The sequence below is a fragment of the Alligator mississippiensis genome, chromosome 1, assembly GCF_030867095.1.
Source record: "Alligator mississippiensis isolate rAllMis1 chromosome 1, rAllMis1, whole genome shotgun sequence".
Taxonomy (NCBI): domain Eukaryota; kingdom Metazoa; phylum Chordata; order Crocodylia; family Alligatoridae; genus Alligator; species Alligator mississippiensis.
Genome location: NC_081824.1, coordinates 433,415,868 through 433,430,066, shown reverse-complemented (window position 1 = coordinate 433,430,066; position 14,199 = coordinate 433,415,868). Strand labels below are relative to the sequence as shown.

Genomic DNA, 14,199 nt, shown 5'->3' with positions numbered 1-14,199 from the left:
CAACAACTTGCTTTTCATATATTTCCTGAGCCACCGCTGCTACAAAAACACTCCAACCCTACTACCTCTGTGTACTATATAGCACCAAGGAAATGTCAGTGCTTAGCAATTTACTCATATTAAACCACCACTTCAAAGAAAGCTTTGAGACACTCACAAGTTTTGAAAAATACCTAGAATCCAGGGTCTGTCAGATGACTGAGCTAGAAGCAAGTCTTGAAATCAATGAACCTTTATTGAGAACAATGCGTCCAGGGAGCTATGAACTCAAGTGTCTCATCTGGATGCACAACTGCCATTTAATCACATGGATGGGGCGGGGAATGGTTTCTGTAACAGCCAGAACCTAAACCAAAGACAGCGCTTGTCAGATGAAAACTAAGATCTTCACCCATACGTGTTGACCACAAATGGGAAGCCAGGAGCAAATGCATATAATACTTCCCATGAAAAATGCTGGTTAACATAAAATGGAGTTGCATTCTGAACTAGCTGCATCTGGTCTTTAGATTGCATCACAGCGCCCACCTTGAAGGGACAAAGCATTTATCACTGCACTGAGTTCTTTATTTGAAAGGAGCTATTGCAACTTCTTACAAAGTAGGCAACAGGGGAGGAGGGGGAAAGTAGGCCTGATTTCCTTTGCTTGTTGAATACTCAGAAACAGCTCAGGATTCAATCAGTCCTTCCTCTTTGTAACCCTGGCTAACCATGGGCACACTGCCTCAGGTAAGGAGACAGATATAGGCTGCATACACACATTCAAATAACCTAGCAGAATTCTCCTTGGTTTGTTTTCCTAGTAGAAAAACTTACCAGGAGACGCAGACATTTGAATGCTGAGCTCTTGAAGAGCAGAGAGCTTGCAGTACTGAGGCTACACAGTAGGGCTGCGCAAAGCTTCGGTAGCTGATTTGATTGGGAGGAGATTGGGCCCAATCCAGTGACCAAATCTCCAAATCGAATTGGGAAACCAAGTAAAAGCTCCAAATCAATTAAAACCATCTGAATCTATTCAGAAAAATATTCAGCTAATTTGGAGATTCAGCCATAGACTAAGTGTCAGGGCACACCTCGCTGCCCTGCTCCTAGAGAGGGGAAATCTGATGGGGAAAAGCCCTAGCAGCCATAATGAGTACAGCTGTGGGTTGTCAGGGCAACTAATAAGAGTCAGCTGCCTGTAGGGGGCAGGGCCTGGCTCCTATAAAGCCTAGAGCCAAGGCCAGGCTAGCAGTTCCCTGCCAGCAGCCTAGGAGCTCTCTTGGTAGAGTTATGAGTAGAAGCCTGATTGCAAGTATAGCTCATGATAGTTCTGGAGGCTTGAGCCATGATGCTAAGTTATATCCAGGCAGCTTATAGTTATGTTATAGCCTAGAGGCTTGTGTTTTGCGTTTGTGTTATTGCTATTACACCAGTGGTTTGGGTGAGGCTACAGGAGTTGGAGGAGGCCTCATAGGGACCCCAGAGGTGTGGGGGCCCTAGCGCCAAGAGGGTGCATTATCCTCAAAGGGACCCACAATGGTGTGGGGGCCCTAGCACCAGTGAGGGGTGCAACTTGCGGGGTGTGTAGACCCCAGCCCAGAGAGGGGCATTTAAAGAGCCCAGTGTGGGCACAGCAAGTCCAAGAGAAGGGCGATTTTATTAGGAAGCCCAGGCTGAGCATAGAGAGCCCCAAACGGGGGGGCGGTATTATTAAGGAGCCCAGCGAGGGCCCGGAAGGTCCCAGAGAAAGGAGGCCCAAGACGGGCAACATGTGAGCCCGGTAACAGGCTAGCATTACAGAAAACCCAGGACAGGGGCAGGGTGCTGCGGTGGACCCAGACCAAAGGGGTTAGCAGCACACTGCCCTAAAGAAGGGCGGTGCTGCAGTGGTCCCCAGGAAGAGGGGATAGCAGCACAGTGCGCCCGGCCAACGAGAGGTTAGTAGTACGGTGGGCCTAAAAGACCGGTGGCTCGAGAGGACGTCCCAAAGTGGACTAGATTCTTTTGGAGAAGGCCCAGAGTGGGCCTCAAGAGTCCCAAGAGAGGGGCGTTGTTACTAAGAGTCCCAGTGAGGGGCACTGTATTAGAGAGAGCCCGGAGTGGGCCCCGTGAGAGCCCAGAAAGGGGCAATAGTATAAAGAGACATACCAGCGTCTATTCCATCAGCGAGGCTTGGGGCGTGGTATTAGGGGTTGGTAGGAGCCACGCGTAGCCCATAAGGCTAAGGTGCCTGGGGAGCACCCATCATACCGGGAGACCCCCAGGGGGGTCCGGGGACAGAGGTCCCAGCTATCCGTGTCCAGGGAGTCGTAAGGCAGCCTCCCAACATATATTAAACAGCAAAGACATGGCGGGTGAGAACCGAGGGTGCCCTTGGGCCCAATTGGCACGGAGAGAGGGCCTTAAGGAGATCACGGCCCTCCTATAGGACCCCACCATGACACTAAGGCAGCTGATAGCTGCCTCCAGTCTGGCAAGCTGCCCAGCCAGGGGGCACATTACTCAGGGAGGTGGGCTGGGGGGCGCGGGATGCAGGTGAAGCAGTGCTGGGAGCGGGGACTCTGCCCTACTGCCACTTGCCCAGCCAGGGGTAGGGGGGGAAGGATGCAGGCACAGATCACTCCAGGCTGAATGGGGCAAGCAGCAGCAGGTTATAGCCCCCATGGCTCCTCCCACCAGGGCAGAGGCAGACACAGCCTGGGGAGCCACAGGAGGAAAAAAAAAAAAGCCCCACACTCCCTGGCTGCAGGAGCAGCGATTGGGGCCTCAGAGGGCTCATGGCAGGGCCCCCCATGCAGTGCGGGGCACTGGGGGGCAGCGGGGATTGTGCCCCCCACTTGGTACCTGTGTGGCAGCTGCCCCATGGCATGGGTACAGCGCAGCTCAGCAGGGTGCTGTGCGCCATCTGGGAGCTGAAGCAGTTCTGTGCGTCAGCCGGAGCCTGGCAGCACTCAGTCCCAGTGGCCCAAGCTCCCAGACAGCACAGTTCAGCAGGCACTGTGCGCTACACCTGCACGATGTGACAACTACCACATGGGTGCCAGGTGGGGGGAGGGGGCAACCCTGCTGCCCCCCACTGTGTGGGAGGGGCTCTGCCATGAGCACCAGGGCCCCAATCGCTGCTCCTGCAGCTGGTGAGTGCAGGGCTTTTTTTAAGTGCTGGGGCTAGGCAGGGCAGCCATGGGGGCTTCTCCAGTGGCTCCCACCTGGGGAGAGGCAAGCACAGCAGGAGGAGTCGTGGGAGAACCTGAAGCTGTCCAGCTCTGCCTACCTCTCCCAGTCAATCCGAATCTCTGAATCGGCACCGAATCTTCCGAAACTGATTTGGTTGACTCAATTCAGGACAGTGATCCGAATCTGAATCAAATCACTGTCCTCCGAGTTGAACACTTCCCTATTCGCACAGGCCTACTGTGCAGCCAGGGGACTCTGCATATATCTCAGCATGCTTTGCAAACTCCCTCAGTCTGCCCATAGGTAGCTGGCAGCAGTGCACACAAGACAGTTCTGATTGGCTGCTGCAGACTGCTCAGTCAGCCTGTCTCTCCCTGCAGGAAGGTGTGGGATTGTGAAGAGGGCATGTCCGGCTATCTGCCTGGCTGGTGCAGCAAAGTTCAGTGAGCGACATACCGTCTCCCAGAGGAACTGGGGGAGAGCTGGAGCAAAGCACCCTGGGATGCTAAAGGACAGTGCTGTAGCTTTTCTCAGAAGAGAACATGTACAGACTTTTGCTCTCCCAAGAGAAACTCTCGGGAGCACCTTAACTCTGGTTGTTCCCAAGTTATTTTTCTCCTGGAGCAGCCATTTTTGCTCCGGGAGAAAAATCCTGAACAGCTGTACACTTGTAGTTTCTCATGGGAGAGTTACTGCTCTCCCAAAAGAAACTGAATGTCTGTACATAGCCACAGTCTCTGCACTTTCTTCTGGATGCTTCTGAAAGTCAGTGGGACTTAAAAGCCTAAGTCACTCAGGTGGTTTTAACAAGTTAACCTTAAAAGTGTCTCAGCTAATTCTCATTGGTCTAACAGTACAAAATTACATGGTTGGACTACCTAATTATGAAGGAGATGACGCCCAGCTTTACATATACATATTCCAAGCACATAAGCCTACCCTCTCATTATCACCCACATACCTATACCAGCTAGAGAAGCACTGCTACAGAATTCTGCTGACCCACATGATAGCCCATGGGGCAGATTAACAGTCACCCACCCCTGGCTTCTAGAACCAACAGATTTGCTTGCAACAGCAACACTATATATTCAGAAAGGGTCTGTAGCAACATCACTACCACATGGCCAACAGCCTCGAGTGCAGCAGGCAGGCCCAGGAGAGTCACCAACTCCTATCACCCAACAATACTTTGGAATTTCATAAGCTTGCTTTAAAAACCAACATTGGTATCCCCCTCCAAATTCATACATACCTGATCACAGCCTGCATTCACCAATTCCTGTAACATCTGCCTATTTACTTCTATAGTTGCTGAGGTGCCCGACTCATTAGCAAAAGGCAATAAGGAATATCTGATTTCTCGCAGTGCTTTTTGATAAGGTCCGAACTTGGCTGTTGGTCTCATTTGCTGCTGCCTGGCAGCATCTTTCCCTACTAAGATTTTAGGGTCCAGAGAAGTTTCACTGCCTGGTCCAACAGGTAACACCTGACCTGAAGATTTAGAAGGCTGCTTTAAACCTTCCCGAATCTCTTGTAACCTTTGTCTGCTGTTTCCAGAATAAGTTGTAGCAGGAAAAGTCTTTGGCCTCATTTTTAATCCAGTTTTCTTTCAGCATAAATAGTCTCTCTCTTTTTTTTAAGACACTTTATTCTGAAAAGTGTTTCTCTCTTGATGGTATTAATTTGTTGTAAACATAATCCTTAAAATCAGTTTCCACTCTGAATGTTTTACTTCAGTTCACAATCTTCATGGCTTCTACAAAGAATGAAAACCCCCAAAATCTTCATTTTGCAGACTGATTGTATCTGAAACAAAAGAAAATATAAACAATTTAATATTGTTTTCTGCCTCTTTTAAACAGTTTGCTACATATAGGATAGAAGTGAATTTTTTTTAAATAAGGTTTCTTTTTCTAGATTTCCAAGATTTGAAAGGATTTCTTAAACTGATGGCTGAGTGACATTTTTAATAGAATGGTCAATGTTATTATCCATTGTAGAAAGATGTTGACACAAATTTTCCACAGTAAATTTTCATTTCTCTTGACATTTTTAGTTTCCAAAATAGTTGAAAACCACAAACCCCGAAGTTTAAAAAGTTCACATTGCCTAGCGTTGGGCAAAATTCACACATAACTGCATAACAAAAAATTGGGCAAGCCTATTTTTATGTCATAATTAGCAAGAGATGTTCATACTGAGACTTTCTGCATCAAGATCTTGTCTGAAAAAAGGCCCTGATTATTTTACAGTCACTGAGTTACAAACAAAGGAAGAGGAGATTTCTAATGGAAATAGCGACAGCTCTAACTAGAGTATTTCCTACTAACCAAAAGCCAAGCTCAGTAACCAGACAGACAAGAAATTCTGACATTCTACTTTAACCTTAATAAATGCTGAAGATGCAGAACTTACTTCAAGAGCAGCAAGAAAAAAAATAATCTACCCTGCACTGTGAGGGCCACATTCTTTTAAATGTAGAGTTGTACTTTACCTACTGAAAAAATGCGTTATTCAGAAAAATATAGATGGCAGAATCTGAGCTCCAAAAGATAACATGCGTAGTGAAAAATAATAAAAGTCCCAGTCTGGAAACAAGGCAAATATGGGACAGGACATTCAAATATTAAACTTGTGAACTCTGTAAGGGAGTCTACTTTCCTTCATGTGTTTTTTTACAGCACCTAGCACAATGAGGCTCTGGACCTGGCTGGGGCTTCCTGACATTAACATGATAAAAATGTTGCACAATTGTATATTCAAAGGAGGATTTAAATGTCCACTGCTGATGCACCACACACACTACTGATGCCAGCTCCACACCTTGGCTTCTGCTATGGTTTAACTGAAAATACTGTCTCCTCTAACATATGTATTAACACATAAAATGCTCATCATCTATACATCTATATCGCATTATGAAGTAACTATCTGCTGTATAGGTTTTCCATTCAGTTGCTGTGGAATAGCAAATGCAATTATTTAAGTCAGGAAAGTGCTTTATTTCCTCACCAATAACAAAAGTCAAAAACTAAAGGGAAATATTTCAAAAAGTTCATTTCTAGGAACAGAAAGTTTAAGCCCCAAGAGAAAAACGTTTCCATAATGATTATTCCCCCTCATTTTACCAAGCTCCACATGGATTTAAGTACAGTTCCTGCAATTGTGAAAACTACATGATTTTTCATCCTGAACAAGGGCATTAAATCAAAAGCCTCTCTTAACCCTGCACTTGGACGTGAGTACGATCTGAACTTGGAGAACATCTCCAGATGATCACCATCCATCCTCAGAGCCCACAATGCCTGCCATTGCCTATTTTGAAGGGTGAAGGCATGAAATCACCTTTAAAGTCAGCATCACTCCCTGGTTAGTAAAACATTCACTGTTGAACCTTTAAACCAGGAGCAAAATAAAAAAAACAAGATGGTGGAATCAAATTCAAGTCCCAGTTATGACCATGCATTTCTGATTGGTGGCACTGCTGGATGAGATGCTGTTACCCTTTATGTTACACCCTCATGAAGCATCACACGCCCTTCCAGTACCACCTAGACCAGGGGTGTCAGACAGCATCTGGGCTACAGAACTGTTCCGTCTTGCCCACCAGACTGCTGGTGGGCCATCAGAAGTTGAGGGTGTGGCTGAAGGCAGGACCCACCACAGAATCCAGAGCCCTCGGTCCCAGGTAGACTTGGCGATAGGCAGCAAGGAGGCAAGAAAGGACTAATACAGCCTCAGTCACCCTCCAGTCACTTAGCCTGTTGCCACTGCTGCAACCATACCTCCCCAGACACTGGCCCCAGCTATATGCACTGTCAGAGCCAGAGCTGGAGCTGCCACCATGACACAAGGCACACAGTGGCAGCAGCTCCAACTCCACTATGGGCATGTGACAGGGACTGGAATCACCATCACATGCCCTAGGTCACAGCCAAAGTTGCCACTGCCGCCACCATATTCTGGATTGGAGCCGGAGCTGCTGCCACCACCACATGCTCACACTCCAGGCTGGATCCAGCCTACAAGGACCCTGCAGTTTGGATCTGGCCTGGGGCACAAAGTGGTTTTGACACTTCTCACCTAAAACGATCACTTAATGCAAGTGCTAGAGTTCTGGGCTTTGCTGCTGAAGGCCCTACGTTCAACTCCTGCTTATAAGCTATGGTAAAGGGTTGGCATGCAAAGAGTTTTTTGTTTAAATACGAAAAACACTCTTTAGAAGTTAGCCAGATGACCTGGGTTGCACAGGCACACACTAGACAAGATCTGGGATCAGTTTGAGATCTCAAACTCTCCCGTCTCCCAATGTGTAACCCTGAAGCACATTTGTCTAAAGTTGCAACTGGTGCCAGGAGAGAGAAATGTCTTCAGGCATCTTGCAAAGCTTTTGCCATTTGTGATAAGAAAAAGAGGTTCAGTTATCATGTAAAGCCAAACCTTGTTCTCAGACACATGCAGCATGGCTTCTATTGAAGTCAATGGTTTCCAAGAGATGTTCCAGAGGGGACATCAGCAGCTAGTACAGACTTTTAATAAACAATTACTTTAAAGAAACTCATTTAAACAATACTAATGCAACTGGTTTTGGAACACTTCATAACTAAACAGCCTGTCATAGACTGAAGAAAGAAATACCAATTTATTGCTCTGTCTTCCTTCTCCCTGACAGCAATAGACACCATATGGCTGGGTTGAGGAGGAAGAACAAACAAGGACTCCTCTCACTTAGTGCCAGTATTCAGGCATGGGATGTGCTGGAGAAGAATGCAAGTCCCCCACCTCTTTGCCACCTTAGAATTACGTAATTTGGCTCATATAAAGAAGTTTTGTGACCCATGATCCTATCTATGATTCTCATACTGCTGGGTCAAGCCAGCTGGCAACTTCTTCAGCTTTCTCTCTGGTTTAGCAGCACTATCTGAGTGATCAGCATTGCATTTACACTATGAATGGGAACAGCATCAGTAACTACTACAGATAAGTGTAAAAGTGTTTTTTTTTGTTTGCCTGTAGAAAGCACATTCCACTTAATATACAGGGCATGCCAAAAATTGGAAGTTGAATATTACAAATGATCTGCAAAGAAAAAGAAGTTGCATGCTTTTTTTTTTTTTTTAGTTCCTTGTGATTTGTATTTTTAGAAAAAAAATACAAGTACTTTTTAAACTAACAGACTATCTATCTGTGCTTAAGCATTTCTGCCTTGTACTATCCCTATGTGGCTAGTTCAATATCCTTCTGACCATCACCCTGCCTACCACCCATGCAATCTAGAGAAATCATTCTTCAAATGCATTTGAGTTCTAAGTCACCGAGTAAACACTCCTAAGGTTCTTTTTCAAAACATTTCTGACATTCATTACTTACTAGAAACTTGCCTATAACCTTCCAACCATTAAATTATAATGCTCCCAATAAGTTGTGTTGCTATAATTGTAGCAAGTTTTGTGTAATTGACTTTTATTTTCAGTTGAGAAACACTGCCCAAGATTGAGGTAGTAAAATAAATACAATTAATTTAAACAGTGGGGTTTGTTCCCCTGGGGCCCAAGATGCCTTCTTTTTTGTTCCTACATTCTGCATCAACCAAGGGGCTCCACTGGCCTCAAGACATACGATGCTGCAGCCCGGCTGTACGTTTCAAGGGAAGAGGCACAAAGCTCAAGATATCAAGCTGTTGCCCGAGTCTTTATCCCTGAAGAACCCTATATCCAAACTAAAGAGGGTAGCAGAAGCAAGGGAGAGGTAAAGTTTAAGAAACTGCCACAAGTCACCTCCTATCTTTGTTCCCCATTGTCTCAACCCTTTGGTTTGTCTTGTTTATTTAGACTTCAAGCTCTGAGGGGCAGAGTGGGTCTAGACAAGGGTGCCACAAGAGCATTATACAAAATATTTCTGCTTTATCCACAGCAGCATATGTGAAGTGGGGAGATGAACTAAATCCAGATTTATTCCACTTCTATCCCCCTCCTCCTATCCTCTGTCCCACTAATAGTGCCACATCCAAACTACTGCCAGTGGGGACCTTCATCCCAGTAAAACCATACATATTTGCCCCATCTCAGGGGCATGGGCAACTGCCAGGATCTTAAGTAACTCCAGCACTTGCCCATCCCAGCCACTGTAGGGCAAAGAGAACATCTAAAAACTGCAAATGAGACGGCTCAGCTGGGGACTCCCATCTCCAGGCTTCCCAAATTGAGGATCGGAAAAAAACCTGAAGCCCTCGAACTGAGGCATCACTTCTGACCACTGCTAGGCATCACGAGACCGAACACACCGTGGTAAAATACAGTAGGGAACAGAGCCCAGGAGCCCCAGCTCCAATCCCCCCTTGCCCTAACTAATTAAGTAGACGGCAGGGCAGCTTCACAGCGTACAGCCTAGCCAGAGCAGACCGCACATCGCACCAGTGCTTGTGAGCTGACGTTCACTCCCTCAGATGCTCCTGCTCACAAAAGCTTGCGCTATATATACGTGTGTCTGTATATGTGTATGCACGTACGTAGATATTATACATACGTATTTATGTCCATGTGTGCGCACAGGCACACGTGCGTGTGCACACACTGACACGCACACCCTTGGGCGAGTGCCCGACCCCGGGGCCCCAGGGGCAGGCCGCGCCGGGCCGGGCCGGGCCGGGCCGGTTGGCCTTCGGGTGCGTGCCAGGACAGCGCGCGCGGGCCAGGCTCCGGCACGGGCAGGTTGCGGAGCCGCCCCGCACCCTCCCGGCCGCCGCCCTGGGCGGGGCGCCCCTCCCTCCCAGCCGGCCTGGGCCGGGGGGCGCGACTCGGGGCGGCCGCCGCAGGGGGCTGAGGCCAGGGGCAGCGAAGCCGCCGCCCCCCAAACTTTTCTCGCCCGTTCCCTCCCTGCGGGGGCCGGACCCCGCCGGACCCAACTCACCGGCGGGCGGGCGGGCGGGCGGGCGGCCACGGAGGGCAGGGAGGGGAGCCCGGCTGCGCGGCCTCAGGGCGCCCCCCCGGCCCGGCCGCCTCCCCGGCGGCGCGGCGCGGCGCTGCTCCCCGAGCGCGCTGTCCGGCCCCGCGCGGCTGCGAGTGTGGAACGCGCCGGGACTTCGCTACATTGTTGGCATTCCAAGCGCGTCACGTGACCGCGCGTCATCGCCCCCAGAGGGAGGGGCGGGGCGGCACCGGGACCTGGACCAGCCCCTGCCCAGGGCGCCGCTCTCCCGAGAACTTCCCCGGAGTGTTTGGCGTGGGGCCCCGTGCCCTCTGCTACAGCCAACACCACCCCAAAGCTGCCCCGGCCTGGCCCGGTCGCTCCTGTCCCCGCGCTGCACGGAGGCCGCAGGGACGCGGTGTCCTGCCCCCGCGCTCAGCGGGCGCCTCTTCCCGTTGGGACAAGGGCAGGAGGCCGCGGGGCGCCCGCGTGGGACACCCGCCTTGTGCCTGAGGCGCTTCGGCCCCGGCCTGTCCGCACATGGACACCGGGACCGGGCTCTCAGCGCTGTGCGAGGGCTAGCAGGGACCCCGCCCCAGCCAGGCGGCTCTCCGGTCCGCACCATCCTCCCCCCCGGGCCTGGCCCCTCTCGGCTGCACCTTAGTGGAAAGCCCCTCTCGCTCCCCGCGCTGCCCTGCTTACTTGTGCGGTCGGCTTGGGGAGCGGACAGAGAAGGGTTCATCCGTCTGTCCTGCCCCTGCGGGGCAGGGGGGACACAAGAGTGAAGCCCGGAGTCGGAGAGGGAAGGAGGGAGATTCTTACCTTTCAGTCCTCCAGGCCCCTGCCGTCCTGAACATGTGAAGCTCCAAACATGAGCTAGGACTAACACCTAGTGACATTTGAGCAGCTCACGCTATAACATGTAACAAGGCCCTGAGTTAATGTTTCCACATTTGAGTTGATGTTTTTAGGTAGAGTTAAAAACAGCCCTGCAGGCTGTGGAATAGTACCTACATTAAGAAAAACAGCTAATAGCAGAATTGCAAAAGAAAGAATTGCTTGATCAGCTGAACCTGTGGGATAAGGAGGTAAGAGTCAGGTAGGTTATAATGAGCCATGAAGTGAAGTGACTCCCTTGCTGCTGCCCAAAATGAAGTGCTGCTGCCACAAGCAGTTGGTTTTAAACTTTGAGTGAAGCAGGAATCAAAGGGGGGGATGCAACTGCACTACTGCACCCACCCTGGATCCACCCTTGGATCCAGGCATTAACAACTCCCAGAGAAGGAGGACATAAAGAAAACAAACTTATAGAAGATAAATACAAATACGCCAAATAAACATGCAAGTTATCTCTATAGCCCTGTGCCAGGTTAGGGAGGGAGATTCTGTTCCATATTCATTTTAAATGCAGATTGTTAAAGTGTCTCCCTCTCAGGAGGAAGGATTTCAGTGTGTGTTTCTGGGGGAGTTAGCTAAATACTAAAGCACATGGGTAATTTTACTCATGTAAACAGACCCACTGGTTTGAACAGGACTATCTGCTCATATAAAGCTGAGTAAGGGAATAATATGGTTATTTTGCCGAATGGGAGCTAAATATATAGCCCCTTCAAAGCCAATAGGATAATTATGTGAGTAATGCTACTCCCATATGGCCCTGTCTTAAAACATTCTTTGAAATCTCACTTGTCTTCTAATTTTTTAATTTGCTTCATCCAAATTGTCACTACAGCCTGTGAACAACTAGGATTTTTTAAGAGAAGGGAATCAGTTGAAAAAACAGTTTAAGAACTTTTTCTAAAACTTAAAGTTTAAAAAACAAACTCCCATGTTTTTTAGAAAAAAAGTATAGTGACATGACATGGTTTAGCATTTTAGCAACTGAAGGCTGCCAGTTACTTTTTAGGAATTAATGTCAGACTTTCAATAGTGCCATTGACTGAAATATATTGAGGGGAAGAGAGGAAAGGAAACCTCCAACTCAGCAGAGCTACAGAAAGCCCTTGGACTCAGAACAGATTCCAGTGACAACATTACATTGTGGGGTGAAGTGGTTCACTTTGCAATCTTGAAATATGTGAAAAACTAAAGTAAACTTTAAATGTTATGATAGATGCAGCAAGGCTTCATTTTCTGAATTACTGTTGTGCTTAGCCCATGAGGCATAGCAACATGATTGCCTAAAACAGGGTATTGCTCAATGTCTTGAGACCTTTTCCCACCAAAGTCCAGGCTGGCTTAAAGAAGCAACATCAATATAAAAATTGTGCAGCCCATGTGAAAATGTCTGCATCTTAGATACTAGTATTATCTATGTAATTAAATCTTGACAAAATTGAGACTTGCAGGGCATTTTTCATTATTAACCCTGTTTTTTTTCTTTTTTTCCAATCAATTTGGACAGCGACATTAAACTCAGATATTTCAGTTTCCAGTCAGTTTCAGTTGCTGGATCTGGTGCACTAGAATGAAGCTGTAGAGTTTGGATTTCCTGCTACAGAGTAAGAGAGATGGGAATTTGGGGGGACGGAGAAAAGCTCATCTCCTACACTACAGAAGCACTACGTCAACATGCCCTCTTGTAAACTAGCAGCTTCCTTGCACTCTTCAAGCAGAACAAACTGTGATAATAACAATGGTAAAGGTTAGCGTGTGTTTCCTTCTAGGTTGGCGGATCTCCTCCGGCGGGCTTTAAACTAGGCTCGTTGGGGGGAGGGGAATATGAGGGCGGGGGAAGCTGCGGACCACCAAACCATGTGGCACCCACAAGGACAGCCCAGCCTGAAGAAAGAGAGCATTGGGAACCTGAAAGCCATGGGGAGGCCAGCACTACGGCACAGGTAAGAAACGAGAAGGTAAGAATCAAAGGGCCCCTTGGGACTCGGAGCGGGGGGGCAGCAAAGGCACCAGTCGCAGGGCTCAAGTGCCTATATACTAACGCTAGGAGCATGGGAAACAAGCAGGATGAACTAGCGCTCCTGCTTGCACTAAATACCTATGACTTAGTGGGGCTAACAGAAACCTGGTGGGATTCATCCCATGACTGGGCAGTACATATTGAGGGTTATAGACTGTACAGAAAGGACAGGGTGGGGAAGAAAGGGGGAGGGGTTGCGCTCTATGTCAACGAGCAATATACATCAACCCTCATCAAGACAGAATCCAAGGATGAGGAAGTAGAAGGATTGTGGGTTAGGCTACATGGGGGGCAAGGAGAAAGGGATTTGGTAGTAGGGGTCTGCTACAGACCCCCACATCAAGGGGAAGAAAGAGATTCGGGGCTCCTGAGGCAACTCTCGAAGACCATAAAAGCTAAAGAGGCAGTAGTCATGGGGGACCTAAACTACCCGGACATCTGCTGGGAGTCACAGACAGCAAAGTCCCATCGCTCACGAAGGTTTCTAACCTGTGTACAGGACCTCCACCTGACACAGGAGGTACATGGTCCCACTAGGGGGAATGCCATACTGGATCTGGTATTGGCAATGGGGGATGACATGGTAGGGGACCTACAGATCGGTAGCCATCTGGGGGACAGCGATCACCTAATAATAGAATTCACCATAAGACGTCGAGTGGGTAAGGTAACTAGAAGGGTGAAAGTGCTAGACTTTAGGAAAGCTGATCTCAATGAACTCAGGCGATTAGTCAAGGACTCACTGCAGAATAGGAGTTTTGAAGGGATGGGAGCCCAAGAAGGGTGGCTGTGCCTTAAGGAAACGATCCTTCGGGCACAAAGCAAGACGATCCCCGAGCGAGGCAAAAGAGGGAAAGGGGCCAGGAGGCTTCCCTGGCTGACCACAGAAATCCAGGGTAGCCTAAGGGCCAAAAGGGGAGCACATAAAAAGTGGAAACAGGGAGAGATCACTTAAGACGAATATACCTCCTCTGCTCATGCTTGTAGGGAGGCAGTTAGACGGGCCAAAGCTACCATGGAGCTGAGGATGGCAACCCAAGTAAAAGACAACAAGAAATTGTTTTTTAGATATATAGGGAGTAAAAGGAAGACCCAGGGAGGAATAGGACCCCTGCTAAATGGGCAGAAACAATTGGTGATGGACAGGGGGGACAAGGCTGAACTCCTCAACGAGTTCTTTGCCTCAGTGTTCCTAAGCAAGGGACACAACAAGTCTC

General features: G+C 48.6%; 1 protein-coding gene across 2 annotated transcripts in view; it reads right to left on the bottom strand.

Moving 5' to 3' along the window:
• LATS2 (large tumor suppressor kinase 2) overlaps nt 1-14,199 on the bottom strand; it is a 96,112-nt gene that overhangs the window by 64,457 nt on the left and 17,456 nt on the right. Inside the window, exons 1-2 of one of the 2 annotated variants that reach the window (XM_059720559.1) lie at nt 10,069-10,191; nt 4,412-4,965 (exon numbers count right to left, since the gene is read on the bottom strand). In XM_059720559.1, coding sequence (XP_059576542.1) covers nt 4,412-4,750 — 339 coding nt within the window. In that variant the 5' untranslated portion in view covers nt 4,751-4,965; nt 10,069-10,191. Of the gene's footprint in view, nt 1-4,411; nt 4,966-10,068; nt 10,192-14,199 lie in introns of those variants that run through there. The other variant, XM_014600697.3, reaches the window with a different exon arrangement.